Raw genomic sequence first — 15,571 nt, forward strand, 5'->3', positions numbered from 1 at the left:
TACACAACAAATAATAAACGTTATTAAAGAAACATTTCTCATATGCTGAAAAGAGTTAAGAACGTTGAATGTAAAAAATTAAAAAAAGGACAGACGATACAGTAAAACCTGTAAAGTTGACCACCCTCGTAAGTTGACCACCTGCCTAAGTTGACCACTTTTTTCAGGCATGGAATTAGCCCTTATCATATAAATCAACCTCTGTAAGTTGACCACCTGTTTAAGTTGACCACTAAAGTACTGCACGCAGATGGTCAACTTACACAGGTTTCACTGTAATAAGAATATGTCCGAAAGGAGCGACCAATTTTAAACTAATTTCAATTGAAATTCTAGATGGAAATGTTGTTTCAAGATTTGGACAGCAGCCAAAAAAATTTTCTTTTAAAACAATTTTTAGAATTTTATTTACTCACCCATATGCAAAATGGCAACAGGAAAGAAATAAAAATTCCTGAATAACGTTATGCTAATTAACGTTTTAATTAATATCTTTGCTAATTAAAGTCGTACAATTACGAGATTGGTCCTATTGTTTTTTCTTTGGAAAATTACGAATTGATCTGTATCTCGTTCGACTCTCGATTCGCAGCGGTTCTTGAGAAGATCGATCTTCAGACAGACGGACGCGAACAGATTTTAATATTATAGTGGATTTTTTATTTCATATATGTGCCATAAAGCAGATTTCAGTCAACTTCCATCATTATGCTTAATTTGCATGATTAGTTAAGATTTACTAAGGATTGAATCTTTTATTGTAGATGCAATCCATTATATTGCTCACTCCTGTTGCAGGGGTGTGACATTTTTGCCCATTTATTTGCACTTTCCTGGAATTTTAACTTTGACTTGTAAGGTAATCAACAGTCTAACTTAATTGTTTGCACCTAAAAATTAAGATTTGTTCTGCAGGTGAACACAAATAATATTTTTTGAATCAAATTTTTAAAAAAAGTTTATACTTCATATTATAATAAATAGTAGTTCCTTATATTATAATGTAGGAAGATTAAAAGACAAATTTTTAAATTCTCAGAACAAAATGCAAATGTATGTGTAAAAATTGATTGAGAAATATATAAATCTTCACATATAAACTACTCTCCATTGGTGTTTTTTTTTTTTTTTTTTTTTGGATTCTGTGTGCTCAAAAGAATTTGATTGGCTATACACCTATGCTGCTTTATTACTATTGGGTGCAGATAATTCTTAGTTTCACCTCTCCCCCCCCCCCTTTGTTCATTGGAATTGGGATTTTGGTATTTGCTTTGCCTTAGCTAACCTGTGCAGTTTACAAAAGTTACTTACTCATATTGTTTTCAAAAGAATGTCTAATTCTGGTAGGAAAAATGACCTAATCTGGCTTTCACTTGATGAAATCAAAAATGAAGCCAGAAAAGGATTAAGAGCCATTATTTTGAAATTCAGATAAAAAACGGAAATTTTGGCAGTGACCATTTTTGATTTTCCTAATTTTTTTATAGGTCAAAGTAGGTCATAAAAAGTGAACATTCTGAAATTTTTAGCCTTCCAAAAATTTTCTTTCGCTCGTTAAAAATTCCCAAAGTTTGAGGTTTTGCAGCATTGTTTTAGAAAAATTCTATAAGTCGCATTTCAGTGCGCTATAGCTCTTAGCAGATATTATTCATGAAATTACTTCCACTGCTGTGGATATAAATAAAAAAGAATTATTTTGGAATTGATATGATAAATCAATATATATATATATATATATATAATACATATGATATCGATTTATCGTTTTCTGATTTACCTGCAATTAAAATGCCATCAATTTGTAAAAATCAGAAAAATAAAGTATTGCTAGTCTTTTTCTCTTTTTCTAGTCACACATATATACATTCCTACTACATACTTTAAGTTTTAGCAGATCTAATCTGCATACTAGAAACACGTTTTACGCACGAGAAAACGCATAAAATGAGATACAAAAAAAAAATATTTTCTAGAAAACAAGAAGAGATCCCATGCTGTTTTCTTTTTCATGATGTTTTACACATATCCAGGTACCATAATATATAAAAGGGTTTTTTTCCTAGTGATGCTGTTTTGAGTTAATTGCGATCAAAAAAGCACAATTTTTGAAAATTTGAAAAATATCAGGGCATTTTTCTCCTAAAAAAATTAAACCTCAAACAAATTTTGTGCTATTTATTCTCATCATAGTATAAACTTTCAGTATATGTTAAAAAATTTTCGGCGGATGGCTTTTGGGGGGAAATAATGCAGGTTAAATTTGCGCGAAAACGGATAAAATCCATACTTTGCGACCACTTATCTGAAGAAAGCAACAACCCCCAACCAAAATAACTATGAAGTCATCACTAGATACAGTACAACCAATAAATATAAACATTACCGTGGGGTGGTGTTTCTGTAAAGAGCTAAAGCGCACTGAAATGTGACTTTTAGAATTTTTCTAAAAAAGCGCTGCAAAACCTCAAACTTTGGAATTTTTTAACAAGCAAAAAAAAATTTTTGGATGGCTAAAAATTTCAGAATGTTCACTTCTCATGACCTACTTTGACATATAAGAAAATTAGAAAAATCAAAAATGGTCACTGCCACACCTTGTCTGAACTTCAAAATAATGGCTGTTAAGAGCTAAGTGTAAAAACTGTGATCGTGAGATGGAAGGGCAAGTTAAAAATATAACTTTTACCTTTATTCGATAATTATTCATATTATGTTGGTTTTATAAAGTTTTTTTCTTGGATCTTCAATATATTTTATCTTTAACCCACATCACAACCATTTCTTGAAGTATTTCGTATCATAAAGGGCCTATATATACATGCATACTAATAATGTATAATGTTAATCAAGTCAAACATTTCAATCAATATTTCCCCGCAGAAAGCTATTTTAATTATTTAATTCAGTTACAAGATTTTGTTCTTATCTCTTTAATTAAGAAATAAGGTATAATGTGACTATTGAATAACTGTTAATTACATGGAACCTTAATTACCTTCCGAAAATTGATTGTTTTTCTCGCAAATAGTATTTAAACCAAAAAAAAAACCGGTTTAAACCAAAAAAACAGTTTTGGTTTTTTTACTAAGCTTGGCCCACATACACACACGTGATTGCAAAAAACATAATTTGAATTCAAGATGTCAAAATTCAAATTTTTTTTTTTTTTGAGAAATCACAATTGCTAATTGTTCTCACTTGACCGTCTTTGATGTCCAGCTCCTTTTTCAGCTTGGGCCAGGGGCCTCTGCAGCACCACCGCCCACTGTCCTCTGCACGTGTGGCTCCTCGGGTCCTTAGTTATCCTCTTCTCCTGGTCGGAGGCGTCCATGTCCTACTCACATATACACATACACTCACACACGCCTACGTGCATACACACAGGTCTACGCACCCACACAAGCCTACACATGCACACAATTAAGCACACGTAACTGCCCTGGAAGAAGGGCAGGTTTGCGGGGACAGGAGCCCTTTCTAGAAAGAGTAACGAACAGGAGCCATTTCTAGAAACAATAACTCCATTGAGTAGGGTCCTGTCGCAGTTCGTGATTGCGAAAAACATAATTTGAATTCAAAATTCAAATTAATTCTCTCTTTTTTTTTTGAATTTTATTTTAAATTTTCATTATTTATTTGTAGATATTGATGCCGAAGAACCGAATGCTCAAAAATCTTCAATAAATCAGGAGGATGATGGCGTTCCATATCATGAAAATGATATTGTGAGGTAAGTTTTATTTCAATTCATCCTTTTTCAACATAATGTATTTTGATGTTTAAGATGTGAGCTACCCAATACTTCAAGTTATATTAAAGTCAATTTTTATGTTTGTACAAATATATATAAATATTTTTTTCTATACGTGTTTTTTTTTTTTTCGAACAAAACTATTTTCTTCTGTAAATATCAAAATTGAATGTTACCCATGTGGGATGTTCATAAATTTTCACATGCCATACGTCATCCCATAATTTGTTAAACTTAATACTGTTGAATATGTACAAAGGGATGGCATATTAGGTAAAATAAAAAAAAACTGCAGAGGTCACACTCCTGCTCTAGACAGCACCAAGTAGAAAAATCTGCTATAAAAGTTATTTCAGCATTTTCTGCTCTAAAACAAAACATCATAGTCTTTTAAACAGTATTTATATTTCAACGATGACATGGCTGCCATCGTTTTAGCATTAAGCGTAAAATTTGCATATTTTGGCCATTTTTAAGTCAGGGACAATTTTGTGCTTTTCAAAATCAGATTCCATCTGCTTCAATAACCCTCAATCATTTTTGTTCACTAGTGCTGATGGTTATTTTCAACTCTGTTATTGTGTCTTCTGTTGAAGACTAGCATTTCCATTACTTTGGAAATTTTATTAATTAAAAAAACTGTTAATATGGTTCTGAAAAAAGGAAAAGTTTTTGGAGCCCTATAAGGTTTTAATTGCAAGATGTCCAGCCTTTGTTGACTTCATTTCTTTAGTATTAACCATCCTCGTACGGCTTAATTTTTATATCTTCCGGTCCTGAAATATGGGTTGATTTTTTAGAAAATTGTTCTTAATATACATGTATTACAATTTTCATCTTTATTAGCTCTTTCAAAATAATACAAGAATTTTATTAGCTTTTACGTTTACAAACGAGTTGATGTGTGCATCACATGACTTCCTTTTACTCCATAATTAAATGTCATTTCCCCATTGCTGGCAATTTTAATGTGATTCAATAGTTTACTCTCTAAATATCACCAACAGTGGCCAAATGGAAACAGATTTAAAAAATAATAAAAAAACTTCAAATTTGTCGCCAAGTTGGCGATAAAACTTGGCAACCATAATGACAATGTACCGCCACGTGTCCGTCAAATTATAACACCACTTTAGTTTACATCGAAATTAACAATTTCCTCCAAAAGGGGGCAAAAGACCCCTTTAGAAACATCCAAATGCAATCAAAAGGGGAGGTGCACAACTAGACCCCACTAGGAGTCTACGTACCATAGGACATACTGTTCTTGAGTTATGCGACATACATAATATGTACACAGAGGTCTGGCCAGAGGATATTTGGGTCCGTTAATGGACCCTTCACAAAAATCCGATCAACCAAAACGGACCTTTCACAAAGTCCCGATCAAACAAAACGGACCTTTCACAAAATCCCGATCAAACAAAACGGACCTTTCACAAAATCCCGATCAAACAAAACGGACCCTTCACAAAATTCTGATAAACAAGATTGGATCTTTCACAAATTGTTTATTGAAAGAACAAATCTGAAAGCAAAATAATGCATATTTCTGTGTATAAACCTCATATTTGTGTATAAACCGATAATTTTCAGATTTTTTAAAAGTCAAATTAGAGGGATCAGCTTATACAAAATCGGCTAATTTTGAAAAAAAAAAGAAAATCCGCACTCTTGCGATGTTCCTGCAAGCCATAAATAATTGCTACTGCCAAATAACATGGGTGCAAGACCTTCCGTCTCAGGACGGATTTCCGTCTTGACAAAATTTCCGAGACGGAGGTCGGGACGGAAAGAAATTCAGTGACTTTCTTTTAATTTTGAATGAAAAAAGAAAAATTGAGTGTTTGAAAAATGTACTTTAATATTACTGGACCGTTCCATAACCACGAATTTACATCGACATTCTCGCGGTTTTCCACCATGTGCTTGTTTTGTTTGCAACGTGCTTTTGGAGGAGTGACTTTTCGGCTCGCGCCGTTTGACTTTTTTTAGGTATAGCTTTATTTCCAACTCGCTGCATTGCAGACCGAGGAGTTGCTCGCTATTCTCCCTAATTTTTCGAAGCAATCGGCTCTAATTGAAAATTTAGCCTTTTCTCATGCTATTTTCGATCATCCTTTCGTTTTTTTCATTTGTGGGTTTTTTTTTTTTTTTTTTGCAAACTTGACACGCATAAATGAAAATTATGTGCGCTCTTAAAATGTCTTAAGAGTTGAATCTGCATCACTGATTGAGAGTGATTGCTGACAAGATGAAATATTTTCGCCACAGTAAAGGGCGTCCACATACCATGTAAAAGCTCAACTTTGAACCGTCTTGGGGTTCGGGGTTCTCCTTTCCCAAAAAATATTCAAAGCTGAAGTATTCAGAACTCAGCTTTAGGTAATCTTTGGAAGACTTAAGAAGAGGGAATTCGAAGGCTTTCTCTCAATACGTTTCAGAATTTAAATTCTTAAATCTTCGGTGATGAATAGGGGAAACCGCAAATTTTAGTAAAATTTAATGAACTTAGAGGAAAGAGTTCGGGGGGAGGGGGTCTCTCTCCCTGAAGTATTGAAATGCTATTTTGGCTATTTTTGAGTGAGTTAAGAGTTAGGGAATTCAGGGGTCTTTCTCGAAACATTTTCGAAATTGAAGTCTTAAAACTTTGGGTTGTCTTTGGCGATGTTTGGAAGGGAGTTGCTCTCTCAATAGAAAAATAAATCTTAAACAAAATCTTACACTGCGTTTAGTAAACACAATGAGAGGGGGGGGGGGTATTCTGCACCCCCAGCCCGAAACATTTTAGTTTCTGAAATTTTAAGAGCTTTGTTTTGGGCTATCTTTGGATGACTTAAGGGGGAAGGGTGTAGGAAGATTTTTTCAAAAAGTTTCCAAAATTAAAGTATTAAAATTTTTAGGCGGTCATAAGTCATGTTTATAGGTAAGAGGGGTGCTATTCCTACAAAACAATTTAGAAAGTGAAGCCTTAAAAATTGAAATTTAGGACATTTGTGGTGAACTCAGAGGAAGGGGTTCGGGAGTTCTCTTCCGAAAATTCTTTGATGCTCAAAAATATTTAAAGCGCCACTTTAGGCTATATTTGAGTGCCTTAAGAGTGATGCGATTCGGGAACCCTGCCTGGAGTTAGGATTCAGTTCCCCTATTTCTTTTTTTAATTAATGAATGTTGGAAAGGGTACCTTATTTAAAAAATCACTGAAGCGATTTTTATTACTAATTTCACCACCTGCTATCTTATAAAAGAATTCTTTTTCAAATGAAGACTGTGGGGGAATGGTGACAGTTCATTATCATTAGTCGGCCTTACCCTTCCCCCACCTTTCCTTCTTTTCTAGTTTGTTGGCGCTACCTTGGGTAGACTTTAGAATCAGAACTGATTTATGTTGCAAAAGTGAAAATCTTATGTCCTAAGCGATTTTATTGCTACAACAAAAATGTTTAGGATCGGCAAAAAACTAATGGTGGGGTGCTGCAAACGCTTTTACCCCTTACATTATCCAACATCGTCTAAAATTGCGTTTTTGAAACTTCAATTTCGAAATATTGCCGAAGAAGGGTTCCTGAAATCCATCCCTTCAATAGTGCATTCAAAAAGCGTATAAACGTTATGAAATTTAAATTACAATTTCGTTTTTAAATCTTCGATTTCGGAAAAGCCCATAGCGTCTCCTCCCCCCCCTCTTTCTTTCATATTTTTTGAAGGTTGCCCAATATTGTGATTTTGGGACTATCAGTTTGAAATAATTGATGTAAGAGTCCCTGAACCCCTCCTTTCCCTGAACTTTACCAAAATGGCCTACCACAGCGTTTTTTGGACTTCAATTTAAAAAAATTTCTGGGGGAGAGCCCCCAGACCCCCCCCCCCCTAATTGCCGGATTTTAGATTTTTTGGAATTATGATGTCAAAACACTTAAATATTACAATTTTAAGGCTTAAAATTTAAATCAAACAGATTCCAAAACTGGCATTGTTAAAATCTGCAACATTTATACATACAAAATTTTCTTTAAGCCCGCATGCGGGCGGGGGGGGGGGGGGGGGGAGCTGAAAATATTTTCCGTCTTGAACACATCACCAAACTTGCACCCATGCCAAATAAATATAATGGTATAATGGTTGTTTGTTTTATCACACCTAATTAGCAGCGGTGTTGCTGTAAACATTCTGAAAAGGCATTGGTAAGCACTTTTCTCTGCTCATGATTTAATAAACAATAATAATATATATCTGTGAAATGAACTTAGAACTGCAAAGTGATAGTAAGGGTGAGGGGGAAATATGATCGCTTCAGATAGGGTTACCAACTTTAAAATTATCACCACTTAGCCTCTGGCATTGAACCTTCATAATGACTTGATTAAAAAATATTCTCATCATTTTACCAGATGGTCAATATTTGCGTTTTAAATAAACTCTTTTAATTACCGTTTTTCTTTTTTTCTTTAGATGTCTATATTTTGAAAAATGCAATCTTTTAACATCCGATATGAGAATCATATTTTGTTCTTTTTTCAAGCTAATTTTGCTTTATTAGAATGCTAATAAATGAAAAGTCTCTTTATTTCTGTTAGAACTCTCATTTCAAGTTTTTAAAGCAAAATTTCGATTTCTTTTATGAGTCAAAAATTAAAATGCTGAATAGATGGTTTATTTTATTTTTTTGTGTCAACTGTATCCACAGATATTAATGAACTGTTTATCATAGGACTCTAAAATGCAATTTTAAAATAATTTTATCAAAAATATTTCTTTTACAAGCCGTTTTTATACTTTTGATGCCTTCACTTTGAGAATTACGATCTCTTTGTATCCGTTATGGGAATCCGATTTTTCGAATTTTTGATATTTACGCTTTGTTAAGAGGTAAACAATTAAAACATCTTTTTATTTTTGTTAAAATCACGGAATTTATAAGTTTTAAACGAAATTCTGTGCTTTTTAAGAGTGTCTTGAGTCAAAAAGTTAAATGCTGAACCCCCTATTCTGAATTTTATTTTATTTATTTATTTTTTTTTTGTTACAATTATTTTAAATACTGTACAGAAATATTTCTAGTATAATATATTTCTGTACAGTATTTAAAGTAATTGAAAAAAAAAAAAAATTGTAGATAAATATTGATACTTGAGAAAGCGATGCCCCCCCCCCCCCTGCCAAATATCAGAAAAACACTCCACTTTAAGTTTAATTGATGCAGTTTGTGCCATCTCTAAATTCCAAAATTTCGTTTTAGCAAAAAAAAATTTTATTTTGCGAAATTTTTTGATTTTTCACAGAATTAATTCATTTTTCACAAAATTATTTGATTTTTCACAAAAAACGGACCCTGTGAAAAATCCTGGACAGACCCCTGGTACATACAAACGTCACAAGAAAATTCATTGTAATTAACTCGAGAATCGTCAAAATGGATATTTCACTTGTGTATACATTCTTAGGCACTTATTCACGTCTGGTTGAGTCAGGGAAAAAACTCGATATTCATTCGGGGTGAGTAAAATGGAAATTAAGGTCAATTTTTGAGTGAAATTTTTTTTTTGCGAAGCCAATGCTTCCTTTTTGTAAAAGGAAGAAATACATAATGCAGCGCCCGCTATTTCAGCAGGGAGATTTTATGAGTTAAAAAAATCATGCAATATTTTTATTTTCAGATAATTATAATATTTAACCTTTTATCTCGGAGAAAATAATATAGAAATTTTGTAATAAAGCAGGAAAAATTGAGAGAAAAATATCAGTTTACTTTTTTAGAATGCACACATAAATGTGAGGGGGGGGACGTTTTTTCAATCGTTTTTTATTCCCACTTAATACACAGCAAGTCCATAGCGATCAGAAATGTCGATCAAAATTTTCACAAAAAAAAAACGAGCTTTAAAGCAATGCTACAAAAGGCAAACTAACAATTATGCAGAAAATAAGATCAACGCATAAAAGCAGAAATTACTGAACCCTCCCAGTGCCATCTAGCAGCGAAAATAAGCATCAAATGGTGTTTTTAACTTATGGGGGGAATTACAAGATCCATATTGAAATAAGGGGATGAAATCCTTCACCCGAAATCCGATAAACATTTTTTTTTTTAATGTTGTCTTTTCTTGAGTTTTATTGCTATCTTCTTATTCGGAGAAATTTGTTGTCCTCTGAAGAAAGTGGCAATTTTTTTGATTTGGGGGTTGATTTCAAGATGGAAGTCTACTCTCAATTTTTTTTAGCCATGTGAGGCCATAGTTCCGGTTCTGATAATTTCTAATTATTTTACTTCTTCCTGTTAAATTTTTAAGTACTTAACGTGTTTATAAAACAATCAAAGTTAAAAACACATTATTTATCTGTTTTACATGTCTTCTGTGCAGTCGAAATGGATCAGTGTATTCATCTGAGACTGTAAACAAATTTGCAAACCAACAACCTTCTCATGAAAATGCAGTAAGTCCTCAACCTGAACTTGAAATGGAGTCTACGAAATCTGACTGGGAAGAAGATGAGGAAGAGGATGAAGAAGATGATGAATTAGAAGTGGAAGAAATGACAAATGAACGAGTATCTGAAGATACTAGACAAGAACCGTTGGAAAGTCCACCTATCATATCGCAAGGTATTTATTGAATAATCAATTGGTGTGCTTGTTCATTCAAAGCTCTGACACTATCTGCTTCACATAAATGTTAAGAAAAAGATCATCTGGTTTTATCTGTAGCCACAATAAATGGGGTATAACCATGGTTCTGATCACCTAGAAAATCATGGAAACTGACAATTGATCATAGATTTTGAGTTTTAAAACGTGCATACCCAACAAATTTTACAGATTGGGCATAAAATTTGCACATTTTAATTTTTTTACTCCTTTATGTGTTGCCCCTGATTTTTTACATACTTCGAAATGCGATCTAAAGATATGCTTCTTTAAAACCCTCTTGGTTTTGTTTACAATGTATTTCTACCACTTTGACATTATTTTTAACCCTTTTATTTCATATTGTGTTGTTGCACTTTGCCACGTCTTTGAAAATTTTAATCCATTTGCATCCGAGTCACTTCAAGCAAATACTATTAGTAAAAATTATCATAAATTTTCAGTTATGAACGTTTAGGGTACACAATAACCTATGAAAATCGTGGAATTTTCTTTATAAAATTTTAAATTAGAGGGGGGGGGGGAGTTGCAAATTACTAATATTTGAGAGTACTTTCACAATTTGTATTCACCTTACCTAACATTTTAGAGATCATATTCAATAAATTATTAAATATCCAGATATCTTAAGAATTAACAGCAAAACACCAAAAGACAGCATTTTTCAAATGACTCGAAATTTCAATCTTTTTGCATTGTACTATATTTCAATTGATGGAAGTTATTTTGATTTATGCAAGCTTATGATGCCTAATCTTATTTTTATTCACATTATTTATTATAAATTTCATTTTGGTAATTAATAAATTAGTTGCAGCTGCATATTTTGAATACCTTATAGCTTTTTCAAGAAAATAAGCTCTTAATTGTTTGGCTCTTTTTCTTTGTTTTTGATTTAAAAAATATTTATTTAAAAAATCTCGTGAAGCAAACAAAAACATTTACTTTAAATCTGGCTTAGTGGTTCAGTATTCACCGATAGTTTATATTATTTTTGCCACCCATCTAGAGATTCTTTTATTTTGGAAAAGCATTTTCAAGTAAAAATTTTATTCGATATTTGTAGTGATTGAAAGAATGCACTCAAAGCTGTATTTGTGCAGTATCTGAAAATTTTAATCAGATTGGGACTCGGTTGACGAAATTATTTATAAAATGAGTTAGGGGGGCGAGGTAGGTAACTGTGACCTCCCAAAAATTTTGTCTGACAATTCGACAAAATTTTCATTGTTTGATTTATTTTGATTTTGTTTAAAGAAGCAATTCCTAGTTATTTTCAAAGTTTTTGAGTTATTTTCTAGTAAGACTTTTTTATGGTCTTACTAGAAAATACCTTAAAGCGTCCCTTATCCACCAATCCACCACGCAAAAACAGGTTTCATAGATTTTTGTCAGATTAAAAAATCTTTTGTATTGTTGCATTGTTTTTTGTTATAATAGTAGCTCAGCTCACATTACATAAGGTTGCTACTGGCAACTAAATAGAACTTTCTGACCGTAGGTGACATTTTAATCAAAAAGGACAATAAGTGGAGACAGCAATTTAAGACAACTATTCTTTCATATTGTGTATTATTCATTGAAAAAGATGAGAATGATTTTTGAAAGCCTTGTTGCATTTAATCACATCCTAAAATTGCATTGTATTCTATGGTGTACTGTTTATACATTTCTTAAATTGGTCGCTGCAGAATTCAATACATTATTAACGTATAACTATTAAACGTTTTTTCATTCATACTTTTTTTTATGCAGTCCCTTCATAACGGTATAAACCGTGTTTCGCTGCATTTCGATCAGTAGCACTCCCTTTCATTCGGCTCTTGAGTTACAAAGGACAAATTCAAACCTAGAAGGCTATATTTTAAGAAGAGTAACTTTCAACCATTTTGTAAAATTTCCAAAATTAAGAGGAAAAAATTTATGCAAAGAAATTCATCAAATGAGCAATTGGAGAGTTGGTGTTGTAAGTCAATAAATGAAAAATTGAGCAACTGAATTGTGAAATAGATTATTGTGTAAAAACTATTGCTGTTCTGTGTCACAATTATTGTCTGTCTGCAAATAGTTGAACCTGAAATGGTTCCACTGTTGCATAAACTAGAATGTGATTAAAATTATTTTCTGGTAGTATAAATACAAATGATTTTTTTAAAAAATTGACTTGCACCACCTTTGCTCTCAACGGCTCATATAATACTCAGAAATAATTCCTTCATATTAGTTGTATAATGAGCTCTCAGCTTGCTAAAAGCTTTCCATTTTAAAGGATTTAGCCCATTAGTGCCCAGCAACATATTTATACATTTTGCTTCACTACTATGACTAAACAATTACTTTCCGATGCTTCTGGTTTTCAAATCCTCTCAAGAGGAAATATTTTTCCTCTTGAGAACCACCAACCACTGTTGGATTGGAATGTCATCTTTTTTTAAATATTAGCATGAATTTAATGTCTTAAACATAATTTAACACTAATTTTGGTGCTAATGATTTGAATTAAATTCTGGGGGGAGGGGATATTTTCTGTTATGTGATTGATTTAATATCATTTCATGGATTCTTTAACTGTTAACAATGATTTTGGTTTTTCCAGAACCTAAAACTTATGCTAATATGGTTAGTAAGAATACCAGTTCCAATGTTGCTCCAAGTCTTCCTTCTGCAACCAACGCCACATCTCCTGTATCCAATATCCCTTCAGTCCACAAAAGTGATCAAACACCACCTTATAAAACAGAAGGAACACCATTATCTTCAGGACAGATGGGCAGAGACAAAAATGAATCGGTATGATATTTATACTTTCTTCTCGATTTAAAATTTTCTTTACCTAGTTCCCACAAGCCAAAGGAGTGTTGGAGTAATAAGTTGAGCAACACTTTTTGCTGTTGTTCTCATTACTTGCTCTCTTCCTGTGTTATATATACAGTCGAACCTCCATATATCGCCCTTTTAGTAGATCTCCGTGTCCAATGCATAGAAAATCTTTCCATACATTGAAACATGAAAAACTCTGTTAACGCGAAGTGATGTAGCGGCCCAGACAGTGTACTTTGCAATTTAATACATATCTTTTAGCACAAAATTCTTTTAACATGAAAAATTATTTCGGTCCCTAAAGCTTCGTGTTAAATGTTTTCCACTGTATATTGAAAAAATCTTTATATATCAAACTTATTTTTGGACATAGTGGGACAGTTTGTTCGACTTTCGACAATTTGCTTCACAAAAACTAAAATCAAGAGAAAAAGAAAGCTCAGTGATTGTCACTACAAACCCCATGAGTCAGTCACAAAACAATGGCAGGGGTAGGGAATGTCCTAAAATTCTAATTGTCCTAAAATTTAAAATTTTGTCCTAAAATTCCTAAAATTTTGTTTTATTCCCTTCTTGCACCAAAAAATAAACTTCAACTTAAAAATTAAACTTTTCATGATGACATGCCTATATTTTAGGATGAAATTAACTTCGTAGACCCTATGAAATGTTCTCTAATAAAAAAAAGAGTGAGAAAAACCTATGCTGCTGCTTTTTTTCTGGAGAAAGGGAGATGCAGTTAACCAAGGCTTGGGTTGCCACTTGCGACTAAATAGGCGACTATTTTTGACTGTAAGCGACTTTTTTGATCAAAAAAGGCCTAAAAGCGACTTATTTTTCAAAAAGTAGCGACTTTTTTCATGTTTTGTGATATTTATTGGAAAAAAAGGCGATGCGTATGATGCGCGCAACACGTGCTTCGAGAAAAATACTTCAATTTTTTCTGTTTTAGACTTCAATCCCTTTGCATCTTGTAAACGTTTTAATGTTTTTGACAATCGGAAATTATTATGGTATTAGCTATGTTTCATAAACTTATATTATGTTTTATTTTGATAAATAATGAATAAATCTTTGGAAACATACCAACATTTAACTTATACTTTGTGGATTATTTTTCCCATTTTTGAGATTTCAATCCTTTTGCATCTTGTAAATATTTTTATATTTTTGACAATCAGGCATAAGTGTGATTGTATGCTTCCTTAGATTAACTTATTTTGATTTTATTTTAACAATTAACAAATTTTATAGAATTTCAATGAAATAGATGCTTTTTTGTTTTCAAGAGCCAATTAAAATCTGAACTCATCACTGTTAATATAAAATTAAAACAGTACAAAACCCTTATTTGATCAATCATTTTATATGGTAGTGAGACATGGGCAATTAAAACAGAAGAAAATTGGCTGCTCATTTTTAGTCTAAGATGTCTGAGTGAATGCTAAGACTAATTATAGGACACTCTGGCAAAATACCAACATGTAAAAATAACAAAGAAACTTTTTTAAAAATGACATATGGGCACACAAATCGTATAAAAATTATCTGGAGGAACTAAGAAAGTTGAAAGAACAGAGGGAAAACAAGAAATTAAAAAGATGATTTTAAAATAAATAAAACAGCAGAGAGGAATAAATCAAATGATAACATCAACTGAACCACTCAAAAGACAAGGCAGAGGTGATTGCACAGATAAGAAACCCAATCAAGAGTTTCCAGATTCTCCATTAGAATTAGCAAACCAATGACTGAAATCAGCTAATGAGAAAAGTGATTTATCTGAAATTAGCATAGCAAAAGGAATAGAAGATGCAGAAAAGTTACAAGAAGGGGGAAGAACAGAAAGAAACAAAAGTTGAAACTTATTGTTATCAAAAGAAAAACAAAGTTTTATTGATTGTGTAATTAAAACCCTAAGAAATGCCTTAAGTTTTTCATTTTGTCATCAAAGTTTTAAATTAAATGTTCAAAATTTTTAATTTTTTTTTTTTTTTTCAAAATTTGTTGTTGTTCCCTTCCAATTCCTCTCCTTCCCTATTCTCACACATTTCCCAGTGATGTTTCCACTCTGTAATTCAATCCTGGATAGCTTCAGTTTTTTTTTTTTTTTTTTTTTTTTTTAATTAAATATCAGGGATGAGATATTTCTGGAATTCTGGCATTTTCCTGTTGACCTTTATAACCTTTCCTCCTTTTTTTTTTTTACCTGTTTCAGACATTATTTTTTACAAAATTCGGAAAAAAATACAATTTTTCCCGATTTTTTATTCTAATTTTCCTCTTGAATCTTCAATCTCCGTGATATCTGCCAAAAACGTATGTTTTGCAATCATGCCAATAAAGTCAAACGT

General features: G+C 32.3%; 1 protein-coding gene across 1 annotated transcript in view; it reads left to right on the top strand.

The window, feature by feature from the left end:
• Positions 1–15,571, top strand: part of LOC129235317 (ras GTPase-activating protein-binding protein 2-like) — a 64,002-nt gene that overhangs the window by 24,242 nt on the left and 24,189 nt on the right. Inside the window, exons 6-8 of the mRNA XM_054869052.1 lie at positions 3,643–3,730; positions 10,114–10,355; positions 12,994–13,187. Coding sequence (XP_054725027.1) covers positions 3,643–3,730; positions 10,114–10,355; positions 12,994–13,187 — 524 coding nt within the window. The remainder of the gene's footprint in view (positions 1–3,642; positions 3,731–10,113; positions 10,356–12,993; positions 13,188–15,571) is intronic.

This window comes from Uloborus diversus, chromosome 2 (assembly GCF_026930045.1).
Source record: "Uloborus diversus isolate 005 chromosome 2, Udiv.v.3.1, whole genome shotgun sequence".
NCBI classification, from domain to species: domain Eukaryota; kingdom Metazoa; phylum Arthropoda; class Arachnida; order Araneae; family Uloboridae; genus Uloborus; species Uloborus diversus.